Consider the following 27,878-nt stretch of genomic DNA (forward strand, 5'->3'; position numbering starts at 1 on the left):
CTGTGACACTTAGCACCTGGAGTACTCTGAGAAAGCAGGCAATAAAATGGGACTTTGAAGCTCGCTCACTCACAGACAGGCTGGCAATGAGGACCCCACCACTAGTTGAAAATAGAGCATAGAAAATCCCTGGCACAGGATGCCAGTCCAACTATTAAAATCCCCTTAGGAGATGAGGTGAGACAGTACACCAAGGAAGAAAAAATTGAGATCAAGAAACTGCCAATATGAAAGCCAGAAAGCCTTTCTTGTAGATTCAAAGATATATTTAGATTCTGTAGCTCCTGGACCAAAGAAGGTGATGACAAGGAATTTGGCTTCATCATCAGAGTAATCAAGCTCTAAAGTCAAGCTCTAAAACTCTACTCTTAGAGTAGTTAAGCTCTAAAACTTTACAGCAAGGACACATATGCTGAGTAACAATCCTGGTTGGGAAGAATGAAATCCCACTACAAGGGATGATCTGATTTGATGTCTCTAAAAATTTTGAACCTCCACATTCTCTAGAACCTTCTGATGCCACAAGCCTCATTCCTTGCCTCATTTCTTGCAGTAAGTCAAAATGAAGACTTCTCTCCCATACAACAACACATGCCCCTCAAATCCACATCTACCCCTTCCTCTGCTGCAGATCCCTGGACCCAAATATAAGCCATGTGGGACAATCAAGGGCTAATGGAGAAGAGACTATACCTCACAGGAGCTGCAAGATCTAAATAGCTTGTAGTAGCCATCAGAGTAAATATGGGAGTAGATACTGATGGAATCTCATTAAAGGGGCTGGAACCTAAGAGTAGACAGGACAGAGTTTATATATCTTCAGTACTTTTTGAGATGCAAAATTTAACAAGTGGCAAGAAATCAAGTGGTCAGTGGTGACGAATGAGCCAAAGTTATCTGTAGGTCCGTGTACCAGTGAAACTCTTTTCCTCCACTGCTGCTTCTGCCTCCTCCTTTGCAAAAGGGTTGATTCCACCTAAGTCTGACTCCCTGGTCTCTCAACCTGCAATAGTTATTCCCACCTTGAACTGAAATGTTTCCCTAATTTAATTGGGTAATGGTAGTTTCACAGTTAAATGATGTTTCTAAAGCAATTTCAATATATTTCAAAAGTCTTGATATGTTCTCCTACAAAAGCTGTGAGAAAATTTTAACTTATACATGCTTTTTAACATTTAACGTTTCTACATTTAAAGCTATCATCAAAACCAGATGTGATGGCATAGGCCTGTAATCTCAGCACTCAAGAGGCTAAGACAGGATTGTCACAAAATGTGCAGTCTGGATTACATAATTCAAGGCCAGTCTGAGCTAAGCTGCAAGACTCAGTCTCAAACTGCGCCCTCCTCCAAAATAATAATAATAAAATAAAATTACTGTTGGGTCATGACAATCCTTATTTTCTTATCAAATATTTAAATACTTCTTTAATATACAAATTTTTCTGGTGCTGGACAGATTATTCAAAATAAGTACATCTCATTTTTCCAGAAAGCATTTCATTAATTCCAAATAATAATTTCTTCTCTATTTCATCATTTAAGTGCTGATAATTGACTTCACAGCTTCTTTGCAAACAGATTGATTTCTTTAGATTTTATTTCCTCAAGTAGAAAAACGACATATGTTCTCAATTATGTTACCTTTTCTTTTCTGTAGCTTCACAGAATTATCTACACAATCTCTTGATTAATGTTGCTATTTAGAAGATTAGATGAAATCATCACCTTATACAAGAATTTTTTTTTTATGGACTTTTTTTTATTTAAAGAGAAAGAAACAAAAAAATACATGGATATAAAAAAGGGTAGAAATAATAGAGTTACAGAAAAACAAACGGCAAGAAATCACCAGTTGATAAGCTACATATTGTCATCTTAAAAATAGCTGTTAAGGTTACAAAATTAAAGTATGTAAAGTGACATTCAAATAGTGACACTGCCAACAGTTCTGCTCAATGATCTAACAAAAACTCAGTAATATGGTTGAGTCCTACACACTTGTTTTTAAGAATTTACTAAGATATTTATAATATATAAAACTACTAGAAATTAATTTATCATATACTTTGGAACTTAAACTGTAGTTTCTCAACCATTTCTATGAATAAATTAGTGAGTATAATAACAATAAATAAATGAAGCATGTGATTGTAAAAAGTAGCCCATATGACTACAAAGTTATAGTGAAAAATCAGCATGATATTGGCAAAGAAACAGACCTGAGGATCAATGGAACCGATTAAAAGATATAAAAAAATACTCTACAGACACTCAGCCACCTTATGTTTGACAAAGGCGCTAACCATATTCACTGGAAGAAGATGGCCCTTTTAATAAATGGTGTTGGAAAAACTGGCTTTCAACACACCAAAGACTGAAACTAGACACATGTCTACCACCATGCACTAAAGTCAAAATGGATCAGAGATATAAACATTAAAACAGAAACACTAAATCTACTGGAAGACAAGGTAAGTGGAAATGTTGGAGACACAGGTGTAGACACAGTTGATGAACAAAACGCAAACCTCACAGGAAGTACTTCACAGAATCAACAACTGAGATCTTATTTTACTGAAAAGTTTCTGCACTTCAAAAAAAAATCAACAACAAAGTGAAAAGAAAACCCACTGAATGGGAAAGAATTTTAGTCAGCAGTCCCCTCAGACAAAGGCCCCCTATATTCAAAGACCCACTCCAAAAATGGGCATATGAGATGAATATGCATTTCTCAGATGAAGATGCACAAATGGCAAATAAATACATGAAGAAAAGTTCACCATCACTGATCACTGGAGAAATGCAGATTAAAACAGCCCTGAGATTCCATCTCACTCCAGAAAGAATAGCTGCCATCAAGAATTCACCCAGTAACAAATACTGGCAGGACTGTGGGGAAAAAAGAACACTTCTCCACTGTTGGTGGGAGTGTAGACTGGTGCAGCCACTTTGGAAATCAATGTGGAGATTTCTAAAAAAACTAGGTTTCAAAGTTCCATTCAATCCAGCTATTCCTCTCCTGGTATTTTCCCAGAAAAACTGAAAATGTTATGTCACAGTGATACATGTGCACCCATGTTCATAGTAGCACAATTTGTAATAGTTGAATCTTGGAAATAACCAAAATGCCCATCAACCACAGAAAGGATGAAAAAGATGTGGTATTTTTATACAATGGAATATTACTCAGCTATAAAAAGGATGATCTCGAGGCTTTTATAGGTAAATGGAGGCAACCTGAGGCTATACTCCTAAGTGAAATAAATCAGACTCACATTTTTAAATATCATATTGTCTCTCTAGTGTAAAAAAATAAAATATTGAAAGAGTAACAAGATCCAAAATGTACAACAGATATTGTAATAATGAAAGGGAAATAAAGTGCTCAAAAGAATAGAATAACTTGTAGTTATACACATACAACTGTATGTATGTTTAGTGTGCAACATACATAACCATAGTACTAATTCTCTGTTAGTTCATCAAAAAGAATAAATTTGTGCTGTGATTATTTGATTGTTCACTTTTTATGCTTTGATTTTGTAACCTAAGCAACTACTTCTAAGATACCAATGTATAATATATTAACTAGTATTGATTACTTACTGGTTTTTTTAAACATTCTGTTACTATTTCTACCCTTTTTTCTGTTTTTCTTTTTTAAAAAAAGTAGACCATATGAACAAATATACTCTGCAATAAAATTTGGGTAATAAGAGAATCAGTATATTGCGCAAAATGATGGAAGCATTTTCTACTGTAAGATACCAAGTATTTAAAATTGCAAATGTTATAAAATGAAATCAGTTACATTTGATCTTAATAGGGTAATCTGTTATGAAAAAACCTACATGAACCTCTTATGGCCTACATGAACATCTTAAAATAGTACAGTTTCTGTAGTTATACATTAAAAAATAGATGATTGGTTCTGAATACCCTGTAATACTTTCATTCTCTTGAATGGTTTTACACTGTCTTGTTATGTTTGATACGATAGTATACGAAGGTATACTCAAATATTTCAAGGAAAAAGACACTATGGTAGCTACTGTTATGTCGGGTTGTCTTGTGGTGAAACACTATGTTGCTTAAATTGTTCTGTTATGCCCTCTTTTATCTTAATCTTTTTTTAAAAATAAAAAAAATAGATGATTGTCAGTTGGTGTGACAAATTCTTCTCAGAATATATTAATAAAATTATAGTGGGAGTGTCTTGTTTTGAAGAAAAAAAATGGAAACTTTCACTGAAATGCTTGACCTACACTGAAGTATAAACTAGATTACATGAAAATATAATCCTGCATTGTCTTCAAATATTATAATTAATTATAGATTCTGGGGTTATGACAGGATACCCTGGCCCTTATCACAGACTCTTAGATTGTACTATCACATTCTTACGTTCCTTGCTTCTTCTACCACAAGAGTCAAGACACTGTCCACAATATGACAAGATAGATTTAGTCAGCACCCAAGGAAAGAAAGCACGGATTGCATGCAGGAAATTTTTCTTGTTAACATTTATTATCCCTAGCCACAGCCTCTGTTCCTATGTGTAATTATGCATTTCGACTACCACAGGTTCTAAAAATTCTTCCAAGAAGAAAGTATTCTGGGGGAGAGCACAGAGATGCCATTTTTGAGACAGACACATTTATCATTAGGCCTTAGCAGCTACGAGTAGGTAAACAGGAGACTAAAAGCAGGGAAATCACTTCTAGTTATTAAGCCACACTGAATCAAACCTGGATTTTTTAAGTTATGCTACTTTAGATGTTAGACATTTAATTGAATACTATAAAAATGTACCTACTTGGAAGAAACGGCCTCCATGAATTCATCCAAAAAGGCATCGTAGTCCTGCCCTCTCACTCTTCTCTGCCGCAGTCCAATGTACAGCGGGTCATTAAGTAACTCCTGTCACACAAAAAAAGTCTCCATAAAGATAGATCATATGTGAGTAGTTTGTTCTTTTTGAACTTATTTTTCATCTGTAAAAGGAGCAGAAATAAGAAATAAAATCTTGCCACATTGCTTTACATTTATCCTGCAAACCTATTTACATTGAATACATCTATAATATTTATATGCCAAATAAAAAACAATTACCAATTGCCAAAAGTATTCTGGATTTTCTGAGGAAAACAAGAGAAAGTAAGACCTCTCAGTAGTGCTGATTAGTAAAGTTTAACTCAGATTTCACAGGCAAAATTTATTGCAAAGAGAAAAAGTATTGAGTTTTGAATTATTACATTAACTTAATAAATGGAAAGACAGCAATTTTTCTTAAATTTCTTTTCAACTTTCAAAAGCAAAATCTGGGAGCAACACTTTGATTATGCTTTTAACTATGAAGCTGGTCAATCTTTAAAAGAGAATTTTTAGGTGTGAGTCTTTCTCAAACATTTTAAATTTTACACAGTTTAAATTGTTTCTTGAACTGATTATGTCTGGGACAACTGCTCTATTCAAGTTACAGTATGTAAAATATTTAATGTTAACTAATAAATCAATTTTAATTGGGCTATATTTTATCTTCAGTAAAATGCACTACATTATAGCAAAAATTCTCTGTAAACTAAGAAACAGAAAGGAACATCAGGGCTGAGGATATAGCTAAGTGGTACAGCGCCTGCCTGGCAAGCATGAAGTCCTGAGTTGGAGTCCCAGTAACCCCCCCCAAAAAAGATCCAGTTTAACACATCTATGATAAATCGGTCACTGACAGCATATCAACAATGACACTTCGAATGCTATTCTCTCCAGATAAAGACGATACAAAAACATTTGTTCTTATCACTTTTCAACACTATACTAGGGATGCCAGCCATTAGGATAAAGCAAGAAAATAAGAACGCAGATCAAAAAGGGAAGAACTAAGGCTATTTTTATGTACATGTGATTATGTAAATATAAAATATTAATAAGTAACAGAAAAATTAATATAAAATATATGAATTGAAGATGATCACAGGATATAAGAGCAAGATCAACAAATCAAATGTATCTCTTTATGCTTGCAAAGGACAGTAGAAATTAAATAAAATACATAGTAGCATTTACAATAGTATTCCAAAACATGGAGTTCACAGCAGCATAGTTTAAAAAATATGTGCATGACTTGCACATTGGAAACTACAGAATATTTTTTTTAAAACATCTGAATTTTAAAATAGAGCTCAACAGGTCACCTTGTTCTATTTCATAAATAATTGTAAACAGATCCTCTGACTAATGGAGTAGGCTACAAAGAGACACACAGAAAACCTAAGCTGTTTTTCAGGGTGCTGTACTGACTTGAATTAATTAGGACACAGACACTTCGGGTTTTCAACTTTCCATAGACAGGAAGCAGGCTGAGAAAGTTTTTCAATCATCTAACAGACCATTTCCAACTTACAGAAAAGGATACCTCAGGGGACAGAGTCACGATCTCACAGGGCGGGACCAAATGCCTGGGAACAGTGAAGCCTAGATCTACACTTGAGGAAACAGCACTTAGCTCAGCTCAAAGAATACCATCCTGCAAGCCATGAATCCTATTCCTCTTATTTTGAGTGAGAATGTTGATTATAGTTATTCTGTTCCTGACTCAGCACTGTGTCTTCACCAAGAAGCAAAGCACAAAAGCCTCATTTGCATATAATTTGATTTAGATGACAGGACGCTGATCATTGAGGCTATGGCTATTACTGGGATGAAACTTAGAATCCTAGGACAAAGATGAGCATATATGGTATGTGAAATATGAACAATTTGTAAAAGAATGAAATAAACATGGAGAATGACACAGCTGTCCTGAGCATCCCAAATTTCATATCCTTCCAAGTCCCAACTACCAACCCACAAAATCATAAACATTAACAAACAAACATTGTTAAAAGCTACTGAGTTTGGAGTTGGTTATAGATAAATGGTGTATTTTATAGATATGGTAATGTTAAGAAGGTTAACTTATATGTATCATCTGAAGCAGAGTTTACTTAAAGCTAATAAGAAATTACAGGGCATTTAACATGCTGAATAGAGGAGGAACCATGTTGGAGCTACTCAGAGAAAATCAATGAAAAGCAGAGTAACAGGAGGGAAGGGAGGGACTTTACCCTGAAGCCCAAATCAATCTGAAATAAAACACAGACAAAGGATTTTACAAATGGCAACCTTGCCCACAGGGCTGCCAATGGCACTGCCACTTGGCTGCCATGCAAGATTCCTCATACACTGAAACCTCCAAGAAAGCTGGACTGCAAAATTGGGGCTAACTCAAGCCAAACAGGACAGCTTTGGGATACAAGGTCCCCTGCCTCTTGTACTTTCCTCTACACGGAGGACACAGCAGCCTGGTAACAAATCTCACCCACACTGCTCCCTCCCAAACGAGCTGCTAGCTTTTTTTCCCAAGTATCCTAACTGGAACCTCTAATGACAAGGTGACCTGAACCAGTGAGAAGGACACAGATGGGTGGGATTGAAACAACTGTGGCAGTTGCCTGAGGGGAGAGGAGACTGGGGAGGGGAGATCAAAGTAGGCTCAGAGGCCTTGGGAACCTCCAAGACAGCAGCAGAAGCAGTGACTCAGTAACACCAGGGAACGCGTGGTGTGCGGCAATGAAGGTTAGTGAGTGCAACAGACAACCCTTCCTGCCCTGCAACCAAAGCGGCTGGACCTCCCTAAGTGGGACTAGCTGTCTGCGCAGCAACACCAGGAGCCAGCAGGCAGCCAACAGCACCCTACCTCACCCCCTATCACATGTGAGAGGAGATAGATGTTCTGATGGAAGCAGAACAGAAGAATGGTCTGAGCAGAAGGGGCCAACTGTACACACGGGGTCATTCTTGGGCTGTCTCTGTCTGACAGGGCCACAGCGACTGGGAGAAAGACACAGATACAGATGAGCTGTTTTTTGTTTTATGTTTTATTTGATTGTTTAGATCTTTACCATTATTCCTGTTCTGATCTACTCATCTTCCTTCTCTTTTTCCTCAACTAGTTTTCTTAATTTTGTGATCATTCACATATGAGTGAACATTCTCTAGTCTTTCTGGTCCACTTCAATAATCTTTTGCTTTCTCCTCTCTCCTGCTCCCTTCTCCAGGTTCCCAGTGCCTGGCTGGTCATCCCTTGTCCTCCAGCCTTGTATCTACTATATTTCTCTTCATTTAGCTTTCTGTTTTGTCCCCTACCCCTCTTAAATCACTCTACTAAGGGGAAAATCTTTGTATAGAAGTTCCTGAATGATGTTTAGACTTTGTTACATAACTGTAAGTCTTGAACTTATGGTTAAAGGTACTAAATTAGTATCTATCACAATTTGTCAGGTTTTAGGTTGTGTTTAGGTTCATTTAGCTTTCTGTTAAAGGTACCAAATTAATATCTATCACAGTTTGTCAGGTTTGAGGTTGTGTTTGATGCTACTGTTATTGCTAACTATACTATTTAAGCCAGTATATCATACCTGCTGTAATCAGTTGTTCTCCCTTGTATAACATAACTGTGTTTGGGGTCATAAGCATCACCAATTTCTGGTACCAAAGTACAAGGTCCTAAGCAAAATATTACCCATTCTTAATAAATTTGGAAGGTAAAATCTTGCAACAGACAGAAAGATTAAAAATCACCTATACCTAGAAGGTATCTCTGAGGAACAGACATTCCCTAGGCAAATTTCAAAATTAGTTATCTACTATGATAAAGTTCTGTACTACAGGGAACTTACAAGCACCAATGCAGAAAACAAAATAAAATTAAAAAACAGAAAATGAGAAGATGCAGAAACAAATGTAATCCCATACCTCCATCTCAGGACAACCTCAAGGGAAAAACAGATAGAGGAAGTTAGAAGCCACATATCTGAATTCTCTGGAATGATAGCAGAAGTTAGAAAATAAATACATGAAGCTATAGAAGAAATCAGAAAAGAAATAATCTCCCAGGTTAAAAAGATAAGGACCATAGTAATAGACTCGCTCAGCAAACCTAACCTAGACACAGATTTAAAAATAGAGGAGCATAGGAAAATGACAGAACTCATGATATCCAATGTAGTAAAGAAAAGGAATCAAAAAACAAGATCCGATGATATGCAGCATGCAAGAAACACATTAACTCAAAAAAGAAAGTCATATCATGGAAAACAATACTTCATGCAACAGAACCCTGGAAAAAGGCTGGGGTAGCAATTCTATTTGAACACAAAGTAAATTTTAAGACCCAATTAGTCAAAAGAGACAGAGAAGGTCACTACATACTTGTTAAAGGAAAACTTCAAGATAAAGATAACAATCATAAATCTATGTACACCAAACACAGGTGCACCCCACTACCAACTATATAAAACAAATATTGGTGGACACGGGAAATCAAATAAGTACTAATAAAATTGCAATGCAAGACCTTAATCCCCCACTGTCACGAATAGATACACTGATAAGACAAAAAAATCAACAAGGAAATATCAGGATTGAACCAAACCTGTGAACAAATGGACCTGGTAGATGTCTACAGTGTTTCAGCCAACAACATCAGAATATACATTCTTCTCAGATGCATCTGAGTCACTCTCCAAAACAGACCACTACTAGCCCACAGAAGGTCCCTAAGTAAATGCAAAGAAACTGAAATCATCCCACTCATATTACTGAACCACAGTGCAATGAAATTGGAAATCAATGGCAAAAGAAACCACAAAAACTCCACAAATTCATGGAAATTAAATAACACTCTAATGAACAGCCAAGGAGTCACAGATGAAATTAGAAAACACAGCCTGGGATTTAGCTCAGTAGCATAAGCATCTGCCTGGTAAGAACAAGGTCGTGAGTTCAATCCCCAGTACAAAAAAAAAAAAAAAAAAAAAAAAAATTAAACAGAATCTTCAATTAAATGATGATGCTGATACAACATACTAGAATGTATGGGACATAATGAAAGAAAACCAAAGAGTGTAATTCATAGTCATGAATTCTCAGATCAGGAAAACAGGATGTTATCAAACAACCTAATTCTGAACCTCAAACTTTTAGAAAAAAAGAACAAATTCAAAGCTCATACAAGGCAGGGCTGGGGAGTTAGCTCAGTGGCACAAACACCTTCCTTGCAAGCAGGTGGTCATGAGTTCAATCCCCGGTACATATTTAAAAAAAAAAAAAAAAGCTCACACAAGAGAGGAAATTATAAAAATCAGGGCAGAAATTGACATAATTGAGACTAACAATAGAAAGAATTGATGAACTTAAGAGTTGGTTATTTGAAAGATTAAATAAAGTCAATAAAACTTGACTTAACCTTATCAAAAAAGGGTAAAAAAAATTCAAATCCGTGCAAGTAGGAAAGAAAATCACCACGAATCCTATAGAAATCCAGAACATCATCAATACCAACTTAAGAACCTTTATTCAAATAAAATAGAAAGATAGATCCTAGATAGATATAAATCATCAAAGTAAAGAAGATATAAACATTCTAAATAACCCACTATCAGTCAATAAAATTGAAGTTGTAATTCAAAACTGCCAGCAAACAAGAGACAGATTCTGACAGATTCTTACTGAATTCTACAAAAAATGTAGAGGAGATCTAATGCCATTACTCCTCAGACTCTTTAATGAAATTGAAAGGGTAACAAAACTCCCAAAGTCATTCCTGAAAGCAAGTAGTTCCCTGATACTAAAACCAGAGAAAGATCCAATCAAAAAAGAAAACTATAGACCAGTCTCTCTAACAGACACAAAAATCATCAATACAGTTTTGGCAAATAGAATCCAATAAATCATCAAGACTACACACCGTGCACAAGTGGGAGTCCTCTCAGGGATGTAGGGATGGTGCCACACATGCAGATCGGTAAATATAATATTGGTTAACAAGAACAAAAATCATCTTATCATCTAGTACATGCAGAAAAAGGATTTGGCAAAATGCAACACCCATTCATGGTAAACACCCTATAGGAAATTGGAGTAGATGGTCTCTATCTCAATCTGATAAAAGCCACCTATGACAAACCAACAGCCAACATCATCCTATTTTAGCCCCAAACTGAAAACTTTTACTCTAAAATCAGGAGCAAGACAAGGATGTCTACCATCACCACTCCTATTCAACATACTTCTGGAAACTTTAGCCAGAACAATTAGACAAGGGAATGAAATAAAAGAAATAGAGATAGGAAAGGAAGAAGTTAAATTACCATTTGCAGATGACCTAATACTTTATATAGAAGACACGAAAAATTCCACCAAAAGACTTCTAGATTTAATAACCAAATAGATACACATAGCTGGATACAAAGTCAGCTCTCGAAAATCAATAGCATTCCTGTACACAAATAACAAACTCATTGAGAGAGAAATTGGGGAACCAAGACCTTTCATAGTAGCATCAAAAAAAAAAAAAAAAAGAAAGAAACACCCATGAATCAATCTAACAAAGGAAGTAAAATATCTGCCCTGAAAACTACAGTACTCTAAAAGAGGAGATTGAAGAGCTTATCAGAATATGAAACGATTTTCCTTCCTCTTGGGTAAGAAGAACCAATATAGTGAGGATGGCCACACTTCCAAAATTGTTAAACAGATTTAAAGCAATTCCAATCAAAATACATTAGCGTATCTCCCAGAACAAGAGAAAACAATCCTAAATTCATTTGGAATCAGAAGAGATCTAGAATAGCAAAAACAACTCTAGGCAACAAAGGCAAGACAGAGGACATCACAATCCCTGACTTGAAATTATACTATAAATCTACTGTGATAAAAATTGCACAGTACTGGCAAAAACAAAACAATAAAGGACCTGAGGATCAATGACATAAATTAGAAGATGCAGAAATAAATTCAAACCCACTCAGCCACCTTATCTTTGACGAAGGAGCCAAATATGTCCACCAGAAGAAAGCCCCTTGCATGATGCTGGAAAAACTGGCTTTCCATATGCCAAAGACTTAAAATAAGACCCATGTCTATCACCATTCACCAAACTAAAATCAAAATGGATCCAGGAAACACTAAATCTTTTGGAAGATAAAATAGGTAGAACTCTTGAAAATACAGGTGTATGCAAAGACTTCATGAACAAAACCCTAACTGTATGGAAAACACTATGCAGAATCAGAAACTGGGAACTCATTCCATTAAAAAGCTTTGCAGAGCAAAAGAAATCACCAATAGAATGAAAAAGATATCTTACAGGGTGGGAAGTAATTTTAGCCAGTTGTTCCTCAGACAAAGGACTAATATCTAAAACATACAAGTATTGAAAAAAATCAGACCTCCCCACAACCGTAAAGGCCCAGTCCAAAACCAGCTGAGATACATACACACTTCTCAGATGAAGCAGAAATGACAAATACATGAAAAGGTGTTTGACACCACGATCATTTGAGAGATGCAAACTAAAACAACATGCGATTACATCTCACTTCAGAAAGAATGGCTACTACCAAGAAATCATCCAATAACAAACGCTGGTGGGAATGTGGGGGAAAAAAGAACTCTTCTCCACTGTTATGGGAAGGTTGACTGGTGCAATCACTGTGGAAATTAGTGTGGAGATTCCTCAAAAAACTATGAATGGAGGTCCCATTTCACCCAGCTATTCCTTTTTGGTTTCTTCCCAAAGGAATTAAAAGCATCATGCCACAGCAATATATGTGCACCCATATTTATAGCGTGACAGTTTTTAATAGCTAAACCTTGGGAAAAACCCAAATGCCAACTGAATGATGAATGGGTAAAGAAGAGGTGATGTTTTTATACAATGGAGTACTACAGAGCCATAAAGAAGGATAAATTCGAAATAGCTACATGGATAGATATTGAGATGATATTCAAGTGAAATAAATCAGACAAATGTATAAATACGACATTGTCTCCCTTGTATGATAGAATGAAAGGGTAAATAAGAATCAAAATGTATAGTAGATATTGTGAAATAGGAAGAAATTGTTCCAAAGGCAAGAGAAACCAGGGAGGTGGGAGGGGAAAAGAAGGAAGAGCAAAGAAGGATAAAATGGAAACAAAGCTTTGTAAATGAGGGGAAGAGGGTTTGAAGGGAGGTAAGGGGAAAGGGACAGAAAGAGGAATCAAGATATATCAGGTACAGGTACAAGTTCTCTAGGGTGAATGTGTTCATTGTATATACCTAAATGGTACTAATAAACTTAAATTATAAAAAAAGAGATTATAGCCCAGTTCATACCTGTTGTCACGGTATGAGTATCAACACCACCCTCTCTTTCCCTACAAAATTCTCTTGATCTGAGCAATACATCTTACTTATAATGTACTACATAATAATAAGCTAAAGGTATCTGGTTAGCTAGAAGTTAACATGTTAAATCATAATAATGTATTTCAGATAAAGTATAAAATCTGAAACCAAGTGCTGTGGTAAAGCCTATCTGTTTCTTAAGACATGAAAACATTCAACAGTCTACAAGCAGGCTTGTGGGCAGCCACGGTTGAAGTGCCAATTTGCTACTAACTGCTGCCAAAATTAAAATAATTTCTTCATGTCTGGAATATATTTAGACTTCTAAAATGTGAATTAAAAAAAGAACACAATTGAGAAAAAAATGTTATGTTTCCTTTTCTACCATTTTTTCCCACACTAATAAATACCATAAAAGATGTTTGTTTACAATATACTCACCAACATTCATGGAAAAGATAGGGCTTTCTAATTAAATAAAAATATTACAAAACTCTTCCAATAATAATAATGTGCCTGTCAAAAGCAATGCTTTTTTAATTTCATAATTTGAACTAAGATAATTGAAGATTAGATTTGGAAAATGAGGACATTCTTGAAAATTTGGCTGACAAAAATTAATATATACGCAAAGCAGTTTAACAAGACTGTTCAGTTTTTTTAATGGCTCCATGGACCCAGCAGTCTGGCACAAAAGACTCACTAGATTAAGAACATCTCATGGTTAAGAGTCAGTACTCAACAGATCTTTGATGTAGACTAAATTAAAGACGTAGTATTAAGCAAGCTCTTAGAAAAGGTTAGATCCTCTTGAGCATTAGTAATGTGGTGCCACTGAAGATTTGTGAATAAAAGCATAGAGACAGAAAAGTAGGAGAATTAGAGTAAAAAATAAAACAGATGGAAATATAAGAGTTCAAAAACCAGATGAGGGTTTACATGGAAAATACACTAATTATCTTACTTAGTAACACTGCATCAACTCTGGAGCCTTGGGAATTTTTATTTGAAGCATGTATTTATTGGAAGCTAGTGGCAACCATTCTTGTGTCTCATATTTCTACCCTTCCAATTTGAAGTTCTGAGAAGTAAAAAATATTTTGTAGTATTTTATTTTAAATCATTTCATTTTTAAAATGAAAATGCAATATTTGCCTACGAGAAATGTTTAAGAATATTAAATAATAAAATTGATAACAAAGACCAATGTTCTTCTAAATCCTGTCCTTTACAGTTGTACAAGTATGTTATTTGTCCAAATTTGGAATAATAGCATAGACTATGCTATACTCCCTTTTCATATAGCAGTATGCGGTGAAAGTTTTCATGTCAAAGCATGAACATTTATGTTAAACTCTGTCCTACGTAGAATGACCAAATTATCCCCCATAGGATATAAGCGTATCTATTTTATGGTGGCTGCCCGTAACATATTATATTTTCATACATTTTGTGTGTGAAATATGAATACATGATCCATTCATATAATATCTGATATCTGTATGAATATAAGGCAACACAAAAATTTATCAAGTATCATTTACTTATATTTCTTTTCTGGTATTAATCAGGTTTTCAACTATATGTTGTCTTTTAAAAATCATTTTAACTGACACTAAAATGTTATATATTAATGGGGTACCATGTGGTGTTCTGATACATGTATATATAGCATAATGTTTAAATCAGGTCAAACATACTTATTTCCTGAAACACTTATTTCTTTATGATGAAATACTTAAAATCCCTCCCTCTACCTTTTAAAAATAAACAGTACATTACTGTTAACTATAATCATCCCACTTTGCAATGGCACACCAGGACTTATGCTGGGACTTTTTTTCATAAATTTATCAACTATTTTTATTTGTTCTTTTACAAATTATCTGTATCCATGTATCCTTAGGCATTTTACATACTGGGCATCCTTTTCTTATTGACTTCAAAGTGTTCTTTAAATAGGGTCTCTCTACATACACTCTGGCCTCAGTCTCCTAGATTCAGGCAATCCTCTGAGCTCAGTTTTCAAATGTCTGTGGCTACAGACATGCATCATGGTGCCCAGACTGAGTAACAGTATGTTCTTACCCACACTCCTCTAAGGCTTAATTAAACTTCTTTCATTTAAAAGCTGCAGAGACTTAAAAGTAGTCCAGTAACGCTATACAAAAAATAAAGATTAATACTGCTTATATTTTCATTGCTTCTCAGCAATATTTATGAGAAAAGAAAATATTTTGCATTTTAAAAGCAACTACTTTTCATTCAACTTTGCTAATATTAATTCTGGATAAGAAACCAGGATGCTCATGCTTGTAGTCCCAGCACTGAGGGAGCGAGAGGCAGCAGGATCACAAGTTCAAATCCAACCTGAGTAACTTGGTCAGATCCTGTCTCAAAATAAAAAATAAAAAGTGCTAGGAAAGAAATGAGTGATGGGAAGGGAAAAAAAAAAGATTGAGATGCGTTATGATGGACATGTACCAATTCCCTGCAATGAGTGTAATCATTATGCACTGCAAACTCATACTAATAAAAATTAAAAATAAAAAAGCATATAAATGCTTACTGTAATCACAAAAATGAAGGGTGATGGATTAGAGTTCAGTAAGCAAGTTATTGAAGAAAAAAGAAAAGAAACTAAATGGTGTTATAACTTAGTTGTGAAACTGGATAGAGACTGACAGAGCAATGAATTTAAAACATTACTAAGGAATGCTTTAACTAAAACAATTAAAAAAGAATAAATTTTAAGAATCATTAAAACAAGAAAATTGAGAGTTGACTACTCAGTTCAATTCAAGTATTGTTCTAACCTTCATCACATGCTAAGATTTCACAGAAGACCATAAAAATTTTGGTTAGGGCAGTCTATAAAACTGCAGTGTTACTAACGTATTTTGAACTCTAGTAACTTGTAACAGAGAGTCACAAGTTGGAGCATTTTATCTAATTTAAATAAGAGAAAAGTTAAACCAGAATCTCTTATTCTAAAATTTAAACCCTAACAAAATAGAGTCAATTGATGGGGTCCAAATGAAACATCACTACTCACAGTTCATCAGTCACTACAGTTAATTTTAAGAACACAAAAACCAAACACATACACACACACACAAACACAGTAGAAGCAAAGGAATTTTAGTTAAATAGAATTAAACTTTAAATTCTTAAGACCACAGGTGTCATCATTCAGACTAATATAGTTCTTTAACATTTCATTTTCTGAAAAGCTTTAACTGTGGTATACAAAGATGGTAAAACTAGTAATATAATAGAAATTGCTATTAAATCTTGTTTACCCACATTCTGATCTTCATCACTTACTAGTGCTGTTATCTTGCTTACTTGCCCTTTCCTCATATAAAGCTACATCATACACTTGTTATAATTTAATACAATGTTAAGGCTCAGAATTGTGACTCAAAGTTTTTAAGTACTTAATAAATGGTAGCTTACATAAATATATATGTAGAAGCAAAAATCCTTTTTAAATATCAGCAAATTGACTCTTTCAGAATATTTTAATGACACAAACTATTCTGGAAGCTTTTTGCCTCAAATCATTGATTATACCCATAATGGCAAAACTATGGCACACGTGCCACAGTGGCCACACAGGACCCTCTGTTAGCATGTGAGAAAAGCGGCCATGTTCTGTTTTCTAAATTAAAACCCCAGTATTCAGGTTTAATTGTAGTCCTGAAAACTTTGCAATACATAATTGACTTGCAGTTTGGACACTCAGTTTCTAAAGGGTTTACCGTCATCAGACTATATCATCATTAATGGTGCTATACTGTAGACAGTCTTTTTAAAAGACAAGATACTTTTTATCATTGTCATTTTCTTTTCTATAATTCAGAAAGTGCTAAAGCAAAGGAATTTTAATTATGCAATATGAAAAACAAAAGGGATGCAACTGAGAAGAAAAAATAAAATTATCATTACTTATACATATTTATCTGTTGATGAAATTTAAGAAAATCAACTAAAGATATTGTGACCAAATAAAAGCACTAACTTATTTTAAAATTATGCAAAAATAAACAGTTTTCTTATGTACTCATAAGAACCAGTTAACAAAAAGGAGCCCAGTCTGAGTAGCAACAATATTGTATTCTGCTAATGTTATATGATATCTGACCTGTCAGGCAAGACCTCTACCATCCAGTATATCCCAACCCCAAAAGTAGAAATTCTAATGCTCAACATACATCTATAATTCTAGCACAACTGTTTAAAGAGATCAGTCTTGATAATTTTAAGGCTGTATCTATGGGAATGGAGAAAGAAAATGCCAGAGAAGCAAAATATCAAAATATATCCTTTGATAAAAATTAAATGACCATTTACATAAATGAAGTTCAAAGTCATAAACATATATATAAGGCAAAGAACATAATTGTTTAAAATACTATCTTACTTTAAGATTGTAAAATACTAATAAAGGAATAAGAAAAGCTAAATTTCAAACCATGCAAAGTTCAAAATAGACTTTCAGAATAAGATTTCATGCTAATTATTTAATCCTACAGGATTAATTTTTGCAGTGTGAACATATTAAAAAAGAAACTATGCTATCTTTATTAAAATATATACTCTGTAAAAAATGCTGTAAATGCTTTTCAAATAATAAAAGACTAAGGAAGCTAATAAAATAATCATAATACACATTAGGGAGAAGGAGAGTGGAAAGGATAACTTTCTCTTAGAAATTTGAGGGTAGATTAGAGAACTGAGAGAGAACCGGGAGAAAAAGGATAGAGTTTTAGAAATAACTCACAGAACAAGATCCAAATGCAAAAACTAGTGCCATTTTTAAAGGTATATATCTGTTTTACACACTTAAGTAACATGTTTACCTCATTTTCCGTACCCACATCCAGAGTGACAGGCAGACACTGCTGAGGATTCACCCCTCCACACGCTGTGTATAACGCCAGTTTGCCAACTGGGATGCCCATTCCATTACAACCAAGGTCTCCCAAACCAAGAATACGCTCTCCATCAGTTACCACAACAGCCTAGAAAAAAAAACATATTAACAGATTTTTGCAAATTTGGGGGCATCATGTCTGGTCTCCATTTCTAAAAACTCATGGAAGGAAGAATCAGCTATAAAAACATACTTGAGAAACATTTTACAATTTTACAAGATTTCACAAAGATTCTGCAAGAAACAAATTTGACTTATACACACTTTAAACATTTGTGTGCAATGTATGCTTAACTAGGTGCGCACATAAAGACTCAAACATACCAAAAACTCGTCTTCACTCAGGAGGGGCAAATAAGCACAGGGAAACATGAGCTCAAACCAAAAGGAAACTTCAGGAGGCTCCACTATGGGTCACATTCATTTTGATTACAATTACAGGAGTGCTCAGAGTTAAATATACGATGGACTAAGGAGGTTACATCTCGGCTCTGAAATGCCCTGATTGCTAATTCAAGCATCCTGTCACCATCCTCCTGTTTTCACAATAACAATGACCTATCCTCTTTTAACTACGACAACCAATTGATACTTCTACTTTCTTTGAGACACACCTAATACAGTCAGTGACATTTATTATCTGATAGATTTTTCATTAGACTTAATGGATTTTGTTTGGCATTTTTCTAATTACCTTAAAATTTCTAAAGAATACATTTTAATCAGGTGAAGATCTGTCTATATAATTTTATCTCATTTTTAGGATTAATGTATGTAACATCATTATTCTGTGATCCGTGGCCATTATAAGAGTTTAAGTAAAACTTAACAATAATTTATTAGCCATTCTTCAAAGTGCTGCAGTCATCACATGTGTGGAGTCACGGAAAAATATATTATTTGGCCTTGGTTAACGTTATGAATTTAACCTTCTGGATTTTTATTTTATTTATTTAAAATGGGAATCACAAATACATTTTCCAGAGTAACTGCACAAAATTAAACTCTGTTTCGTTCACCACTGTACACCAGCACATAGCACAGAATTTGGCACACAGTAATCAGTATTAGCTGAGTAAATCTGTGATTCCATGAATCACAGCACCATGTACATTACAAATTCTAAAAAAATTATACCCATTATCACCCTTATCATTAGAACTCATGTATAAAGCCATAACGCTTTACAAACAAGCAAGAGTCTCCACTAATTTTACTTCATAGATTAGGAAATTGAAGATCAGGGAATGGAAATAATTTGCATAAGGTTAATTATTTGACTAATATCAAACAACCAAATTTTGGATATATTGTATTAATTCCTAGTGCAGTGCTCTTTCCTATATATTGTGTTGCAGAGTATACTTTGAAATACACTTTGAGGATATTTTCCCTTTAATTTCCTGTTTATTTAAATTATACAACTCATAAAATTGCTTTGAAAATAACTGTATTTCAGATGTAGATGAAAATTATTTTTATATCCCATATAGTTCATTTAAAAAAAATCTTTCACTATACAACTGCAATGGTCAGTGTTATTATTTACTGGAGAAAACAATCTATTATCAGTGGACCAACTCTGCTCTGTTATAAAAGATACACAAATATTACAGGGAACTTTAGTTTTTAAATTACAGATGACTTTATGATGTCTAAATATTTAAAATGTCTTTAGTAAACATTATTTTATTATAAAAATATAACTAAGAGTACTTTCATGCATTATTGATAAATGTGTAGTTTTGTGAGTGTATTCCTTATACAAGTAAACTCAGAGCCACTTTGTATAATTTTCATCAGGTTCAAAATTTTCAAAATAGGCTTTTTTTTTTTTTTTTTTTTTTTTTTTTGTCTTTTGCCTTTTTATCGGTACCGGGGACCGAACTCATGACTGCCTGCTTGCAAGGCAGGTGCTTATGCCGCTGAGTGCTCCAGCCCCCTAAAATAGGCATTTTTAAAAGTATATTCTTTCATTAATTTCTGACAGTGTATCTACATTCAATGTGTCTTCATCTTAATGTTAAAAAAACTTTTTCTTTTTTCAGAATTTCTATTCTGTAAACTCTTCTAACATGTAATGCTATTATTCCACTCTATACATAAACACACACGTACAGACATTTACATAGGTGATAGTGTAGGAACTTTTAAAGTCATGTTTCGAGGAATCGAAATTAGCTCAGTCACACCTTATTGGAAATATACATTTGTAGTGTAAATTCACAAATATTTCAACATTAAGTATAAATTTAATACTGAAGAAATTCTGAGATTGAAATGTTTTTCATATAAACAGCTTATCACTAACTAGTACTCACTGGTTTTTGTTTTTATCTACCTCCTACTTAAGATAAATAAAGCAGTCAGATGTTTTCTATAAAATAATCAAGTTACAACAATAGGATTAACCTCACACAAGTCAACCACAATTCTATCCATGATGTCTGAGTTTCAGAAACCAAATCTCCACCCCACTTTATAAAATGTAATCCAAACATTACTTGAAGGGAAACCTTCAGTATGGAACTAGGACAACTTTCCAGAACATGCAAAGGCACTCCCATGTGCCCGGCCTTCATCCCCTTTCCCCTCCCCAAGACCTGTCCCTCCCTGTGTCACACTTAACGCAGAACTCCTGCCTCTCCAGGTGAGTCTTTGTCAACTATTGCTTACATGAAGTTATTTCCTTCTTTAAATCTGACATTCTATTTTTTTTAAGTTTTACATTCCTTTTTCTGAATTTCAAGGTCTTGTATAATAATTTGATTACCTCCTATTTAAGCAAGCTAAATTCCACCACATTCCAATAGTAACATTCAGCTGTAAATAGGATAGCCAGTTTCCTTGTTTTCAAACAATATGCCTTTCTCTCCCTTGAATACCTACACCCATATATTCCCTTCATTACACTATCTTCTTTCCTTTCTAATTTAGACTTTAGTTTGGACTTAAATTCCAACTTTGCTGGACAAGTTTTCTTAACTATTCCAGCCTTCTTTAGAAAAACGAAATATGGCACTTGCAGTGCAACACACAATCCATTATGTTTTATGTAACATGTGCTTTCAGTTATAAAATAATAACATAATTTAAACTTTAGTATCCTATTACAGTTGAGCTACCACTTACTAAGTGCCTACCATGTGCCAGACTGTGTATTTGGCTTTAAAAAGAAAACATGGGCACAGTTAAGAATATCAGCGAGGGCCCAATATTAAGAGTCCAAAGATGAAGTTATATTATTAATAAAGTTAAAAAGTCAGCTAATTGGAAGACCAAGTTGGGTGACAGTTTACTACACAACAAGATAAGAGGGTACTATTTTGTCTACTGACTTGGTCCCTCTTAAAATCTCCTGGAGATTCCTGGTTAAAATGTAAACATCTTTCTTAGATGACACACATTTACGCTTTATATGACTAACACATTTCTTAGAATAGTTGCTAAGAACAAGATCAGTGCACAGTAGTTTAGTTGGTGGGAAAAAGTCAAAGAGTAACTTAGGTGAAGAAAATGAAGAAGCTGTAGAAACTGGGAATAGTGAAACATGCTTTAGTTTACCTGGCATGATGCTTAGTAAGCCACATTAAGCAGTTCTGGTCACAACTGCTCAAACAGACAAGATCACCATTAAAATAAATCATACTTTAGAAGTCAGGGCTATTCCATTAAAACACACTGATTTATTTTTAGTCCTAAAAGATACCCCAAAGTTGCTGGGTACCAGCAGGAAAAAAGGGGGGAAAGGAAGAGGAGGTGCGCTTCATTTCCCTTAGACAAGGACAACGGCAGACAACGGCGTCTAAGAGCAGGGGATCTGTGCCGCCTACGCAGCCTGCATTCAGTTTCCCATCATCAGGCACCTCTCATTTGTGTCACCCTGTCCTCTCTGTATTACCGAGATTACAGTACAAGTAACCCACTGAATTGTTTCCCACAGAAAGCTACTCAATGTCTGGCTTCAGTTTTGTGCTCGTTAGCTTACTCACAGAGGGAAGTCAAATGAGCTACACAGGTCACAATGATAAAGGAAAAGCAGTAACGGATTTCTTTTGCCCACATGGGTACCTCTTAGTGGGTAAATAAGCACCGCAGATATGATTAAAGGGCCCGACACAAAGCAATTCAGATGCCACTGCATATATAATCACTTTTAATGAAAAAATAAATGCCAAGAAACTAAGCTGAAATATTGAGAAAAATTAGTATCTAAATAGCATCAGATTAAAATTAATCCACCTTGCAAACATAAAAGGAATATAAATTTAGGTGATATTCACTGGTAAAGCTAGTGAATCTTATCTGTTATCATGAGAACCGTTAATACCATGTAAACTGCTTTATGAGACAGAGGAAGTAGTAAGTTATCTCAGTGGAAATATCTGGTAACTTACCTTAACAACATTTTCTGGCCATGCATTCAGAACTGAAGCAATATGCCCTCGATCATGGATACTGATAAAAAGACCTCTGGCAAAAAAAGACAGAGAGAGAGAGAGAGAGAGAGAAAGAGAGAGAGAGTCAGAAGTTATTTCAGACTTGTCAAACTGTCATCAGCACTGAATGTTTTCAGTGTATTAACAGATCTCCATTTTTGTTAAACTAGTGAAAATTATATCCTCTAATAATGATTAGGTCTTTTATAAGGAAAGATTAACTAAATATTGACATTTACCATATAATACAAGTTTATTCTTATATGTAAAATTTTTGTAATAAAAAATTAGCCATTTTTTCACAGAATTTAAAGCCCACTGCACTGATACTCATGTATACTCTTCGTGTGTGTCTTGTATGGTGCTGGGGACTGAACAAAGACTTTTGCATTGAGCTACATCCCCCAGCCCTTTTTGACACACAGTCTCACTGACTTTTTAAATGCCCTGGATTAGCTTGAATTTGCCTTCCTCCTGCCTCAGCCTCCCAGACTGTTGGGATTACAGGTATTTGCCACCACATCTGGCTTCATTTACAGTCTTTCATTAAATAAGGTAACACATACAAAATCATTTTGAGAACTAATATGAAGCATACATAGCATATGAAGCATTTCTAGCATATGTTCTAGCATATGTTCAACACTACCTGTGCTCTCCTCTTTTACTGGGAGAGCTTAATGAATAAATTAAATTTATAAATTAATAAATTTCATTAAAATTAAGTTTTAATTATAAAATAATTTATAAAATAGTTTTAGTAAATTAAGATACTAAAATTCAATAATTTTTAAATGCCTGATCCTCACTTAAAAGTTTTGCTGTATTATTGTTATACCTCAGAACAGAACCACAGGCAACAAAGTACAGGTTTATAGTTCTACCACCCAAACCAGAAACTATCTGTAGGCACCACCACCACTTAATTTGTCCAATAGAGTTGCCCACAATCAAGATTTTGTTTATTATATTCCTGAACTATAGATTAGCATGTTAATCTTTGCTTGTATTTCTTGGAAAATCAGTATTTGGATCTAGAATCTTAATCAGATTCATGTTCACTTTTTGCACAAGTCAGGAGTGGGTAGTATCTGCAAACACAGTAACTGGTATTCATTTTTGTGAGTTTAGCAGCCTCTAATGCATATATCTGAATTTACTAATTCATTAGGGGTTACAAAATGATGATATTACTCAACTGTATTATTTATTCACTGGAAAACAGTTTAAAGAGAAGTTTTATCATACCTATGATTTGATCACCATAGCTTTAGCAAGAAGGGAAAAAACACTGGATTCTCTCATCAGTTTTTTCAGTGAAAATTTAGTTTACTAGAATTCTTGGAGGTTTTCCAAGAATTCAGTTACTGGTGGTAGTGGTGATGGTGGTGGGTGTGTACATAAATGTGCATATATGTGCTAATAGGCACTTTAACTCATGAGCTTAAATATAGTTGATGCATTTTTCAATATGATCAATATGAACTCATAAATCTTCCTTTTTGATACTCAAATTGTCCTTTCTCAAGTAGAAAATTCTTCATATTGTCTCCAGACCTTCTGGCATGTAAATTAGTTATTGACAGATTCATTCCTTCCTGTTCCAGATTAATTATGAAAATGTTCTGCCTCAAGCCTGAAATTAGTCAATCCTCTTCAAGCCTCTTCAGAAACCCAAGTTTCTCTAAGCAGAAAGTGTTTCTTCAATACTACAAAACTTAAGTATTAAGGATGTCTGTGACTAGTCTGTAAAAGCTTTGTTATAGGAAAATCACACAATACTGGTAAGATTCACTTTCTATTTATTCTCAAGTTGCTTCTTCTCATGAAGATATCAAATCTATTCTCTTAACAAGTTTACTACTATGATTTTCTAGCAAATTATACATCTTTCCTTTCTAGAAGTTCACATCTCCTACATTCATTCCTGTCCCTCTCACTCTCAGTTGATAACCTAATCTTGAATTTCAAACAGAAATAGATGCAATAAGGTAAAACTACCTAACCCTTACACACACACACACACACACACACACACACACACACACACACACACTAGTACTGTGGCTAATCCAGGACCTTCACAATGAGCTAGATTCCAGCCTTTTTTTATTTTAAGACAGCTTCTCACTAAGTTGCCCAGGTTGAGCTTAAATATGGAATCTTTCTACCTCAGTGAGCCAGAGGGCTGGGGTTACACGTGTATTTTACCCATTCAGTTCACTTCATCTTTTTAATATAAATTCCACTAATCCATCTGCATCCCTTTTTATATGCCTTCCCTTCTCTCTTGTTATAATGGAAGAAATTTCCCTACAGTATTAAGGCAATTCTCTTACTTGTGCCGGGGATGTCATCTCATGTCTGCCTTTGAAAGGACTCCCTTCTGTATCACTATGCTGCACCATTTCCTTCTCTATCAGATCAAATTTACGGCACAAAATCCTGCACTAATATCACCCATCTCTTCAAAAGACCTAATTTTATCCTCTAGTCCTTCTCCTTCATACTGAAATTCCTATAAGGACTTGTATATTCTTGTTTTTGTTTCTATAGCTCTATTTCTCTCTTCCTTCAGTCTGCCATGGGGTTTCTTCCTCCTCTCACTTGTCCACAAACAACTCCTACCAAAAAGAATGATTCACCTCTGAAAACTGGTAAAGGTCAGCTCTCAACTCGTTTCTTACTTCTCAGCTATGTTAGATCTTCAGACAGGACTTCTCTGGTAACAGCAGTCAAAGCACACCCTTCCCCCAACATTTTGATCTTTATGCATCTGAAATACCTTGTTTACTTTTTATACATTTATCGTCTGTCTCTTCTCTGGCACTATCCCCTAGTATGTACACACCACACACACACACACACACACACACACACACACAGTCTCACAGAAAACAGTACATTCCTTAAGTACAGGGACTATTTTGCTCATATAATCCCAATACCTGTACGCATGCAGGCACTTAGGCTGTATTCAATAATATGAATTGACTTTAGTACTAGAAAAATAAGGATTTTATAATGAAATGTTTTTATAAGCACAGAAAATGTAAGACTTTCACTACTTGAGAAAATAAAAATTATCTCATAATTGTCATAGATTAGATTGTCTAACTTTAGTTTACTAAGTTAACACTAAATTATACGTTTTGTTTTCATACTGTTTCATATGAATTTATCTTTTCTCCAAAATAATGTGTATGTGTATGTATAGATATAGGTCCTTGTCATAGTCAAATTGACCCTATGTAATTATCAGGACCTCAATATGCAATTATAAAACTTAAATGAAGTATTTTTAGACTTCTTAAAGAAGAAAGTTATGTTGAATTATACAAAATGTTCTTGGCAATACACTATTAAATAATGTTTTTTTGGGAACCTGTCAGTTAGCCAAGGTTTTCAACTTGTCTCAGGAAACAATCATTTTTAATGAGAAACAATGAATGATACTAAAATTAACACCAAGTACATGCCAAGGTTCATTATTCATGGATCTGTGTTTACTAGAACAGCAATTTGGCCAACTATAATATCTTGTAAGAAGTAGAGACTCATTCATGGCAAAAATGCTTATTCTTGGACCGAGTTCAGTAAGTCAAGAATCTACAATGTCCCACCAATGCCAAGCATACTTCTTGAAATGTCTCCATGATCAGAACTCTCATAAAACATCCCAAAGTATTTTGGCACCTCCGTACTTTCCTGAGTGGGATATGAAACATTAACTTCACAGTCTCAGCTAACTCCTTACAACAAGACACTTCTCGGGTTCCCCCTACTAGCTAGTTTTGGGGTTTCTATTATAGCTACTTCATAGTTCTCCTGACTCTCCCTCTCATTCTTCTATACTCGTTAGATTAGCACGCTTTCATTTTCTCCAAAGAGAAAACAGGAAAGCTCATGCATTTTCTAGCTATTCACCTATACGTTTCCTTTTATCTGCATCTACTCCGGCTCATTACAATATGAGTAAACAGTAAACAGTGTCCCTGTCCTCTAATCCAATTAGCCCTTATGCTGTCACCCTCTGATAATCCGCAATCTCCACAGAGAATGCTGGCAGTCTCTAGGATCAAATGTTGAATGTTTCTCTTTTTCATTCAGATGAACAAGTGAGGGTCACGAGACTCCTTGCACTGCTCTCACCCCTAAACTTATTTCCCATATCCACTTTGTCTCAGATTCTGCTATGTCTAATCATTTGGCTTTTCTCCCATTTTTGGTCCTACTCTTTTGCTCTTGGCATTTGATCAACTAATTCAGCCTGACAACTATCTACTTTTCAACCTGGGTGACCTTTTATTGATTCACACAGGCATCCTTTCAATGCCTCCAGCGCTTTACTTCTAGGCTAGTTCCTCTTGCTTACCAGAGGATTTTCATGTGTTAGCTATTCTTGGAAGTATTTCCTGACCCATATTCGCAAGCTGTGCTTGGAATCTCCCAGTAACCCAATAGGACCTGGTTATTTTTCTCTACTATCATATTTATCCTCCTGCCATATAATTTTTCCCTTTCTTCTTTATCCTAACTAGATTACAAATACTAAGTAAGAAATTTTGTCTTACAAAAAGAAAAGAAAGCAATGCAGTAATGAAAAGAATAAAAAAAAAGGAAGATCACAGGTGATCAGGACATTTAGCTAGCCCAGTGGCAGGTGAAATTCTGTGACAAAAATGTCAGGATGCATTTGGGAGCTGTTATTAGTGAGTATACTTTTCAGGATCTTCTGAAATTGGCGGGGCTTGAAGGAACAGATAGAAAAAAAAAAAAAAACTCTGGGGTAAAGTCCCTAGAAAATACCAAGAATCATACAACATGTTAGTCTACAAGACATAGAGCAGTTAGAGGTCAAGAGATCAACAGTTTGAGAACTCAATGTTAACACAGAGACAACAGATTTTAATGTCAGCAAAGGACTGAAAAACACTAAGAACCCAACCAACAGTTCCACAGTTTCTTTTTTTCTTTCTTTTTTTGGTCTTTTTGAGACAGGGTCTCGGTATGCAGTTCAGGCTGGCCTTGAGCTCACTTTGTAGCCCAGGCTGGCCTCGAACTCGAAATGATCCTCCCGCCTCAGCCTCAGAGTGCTGGGATTACAGGCGTTAGCCACCACGCCCGGCTTAAATTCCACAGTTTCTAAAACTAAAAAGAATCACATTATGACAACATCATACTAACTTTGGAAGAAACATAATTAATGTGGTCTTCAGGCTTCAGTTTTAGCAGTTCTTAAAAATAAAAGAAAGACGGAGAGGAGATCTAGTGGAAGACACTCT

The 27,878-nt window shown here is 34.8% G+C and overlaps 1 protein-coding gene across 2 annotated transcripts in view; it reads right to left on the reverse strand.

Annotated features, from left to right (window-relative positions):
• Me1 (malic enzyme 1) overlaps positions 1 to 27,878 on the reverse strand; it is a 160,347-nt gene that overhangs the window by 68,995 nt on the left and 63,474 nt on the right. For both annotated transcript variants that reach the window (XM_063233150.1, XM_063233151.1), the window contains exons 4-6: positions 22,552 to 22,627; positions 18,081 to 18,242; positions 4,819 to 4,922 (exon numbers count right to left, since the gene is read on the reverse strand). In XM_063233150.1, coding sequence (XP_063089220.1) covers positions 4,819 to 4,922; positions 18,081 to 18,242; positions 22,552 to 22,627 — 342 coding nt within the window. The remainder of the gene's footprint in view (positions 1 to 4,818; positions 4,923 to 18,080; positions 18,243 to 22,551; positions 22,628 to 27,878) is intronic.

This window comes from Cavia porcellus, unplaced genomic scaffold (assembly GCF_034190915.1).
Source record: "Cavia porcellus strain 051 isolate PalLab524CR breed Dunkin Hartley unplaced genomic scaffold, mCavPor4.1 scaffold_22, whole genome shotgun sequence".
Classification (NCBI taxonomy): domain Eukaryota; kingdom Metazoa; phylum Chordata; class Mammalia; order Rodentia; family Caviidae; genus Cavia; species Cavia porcellus.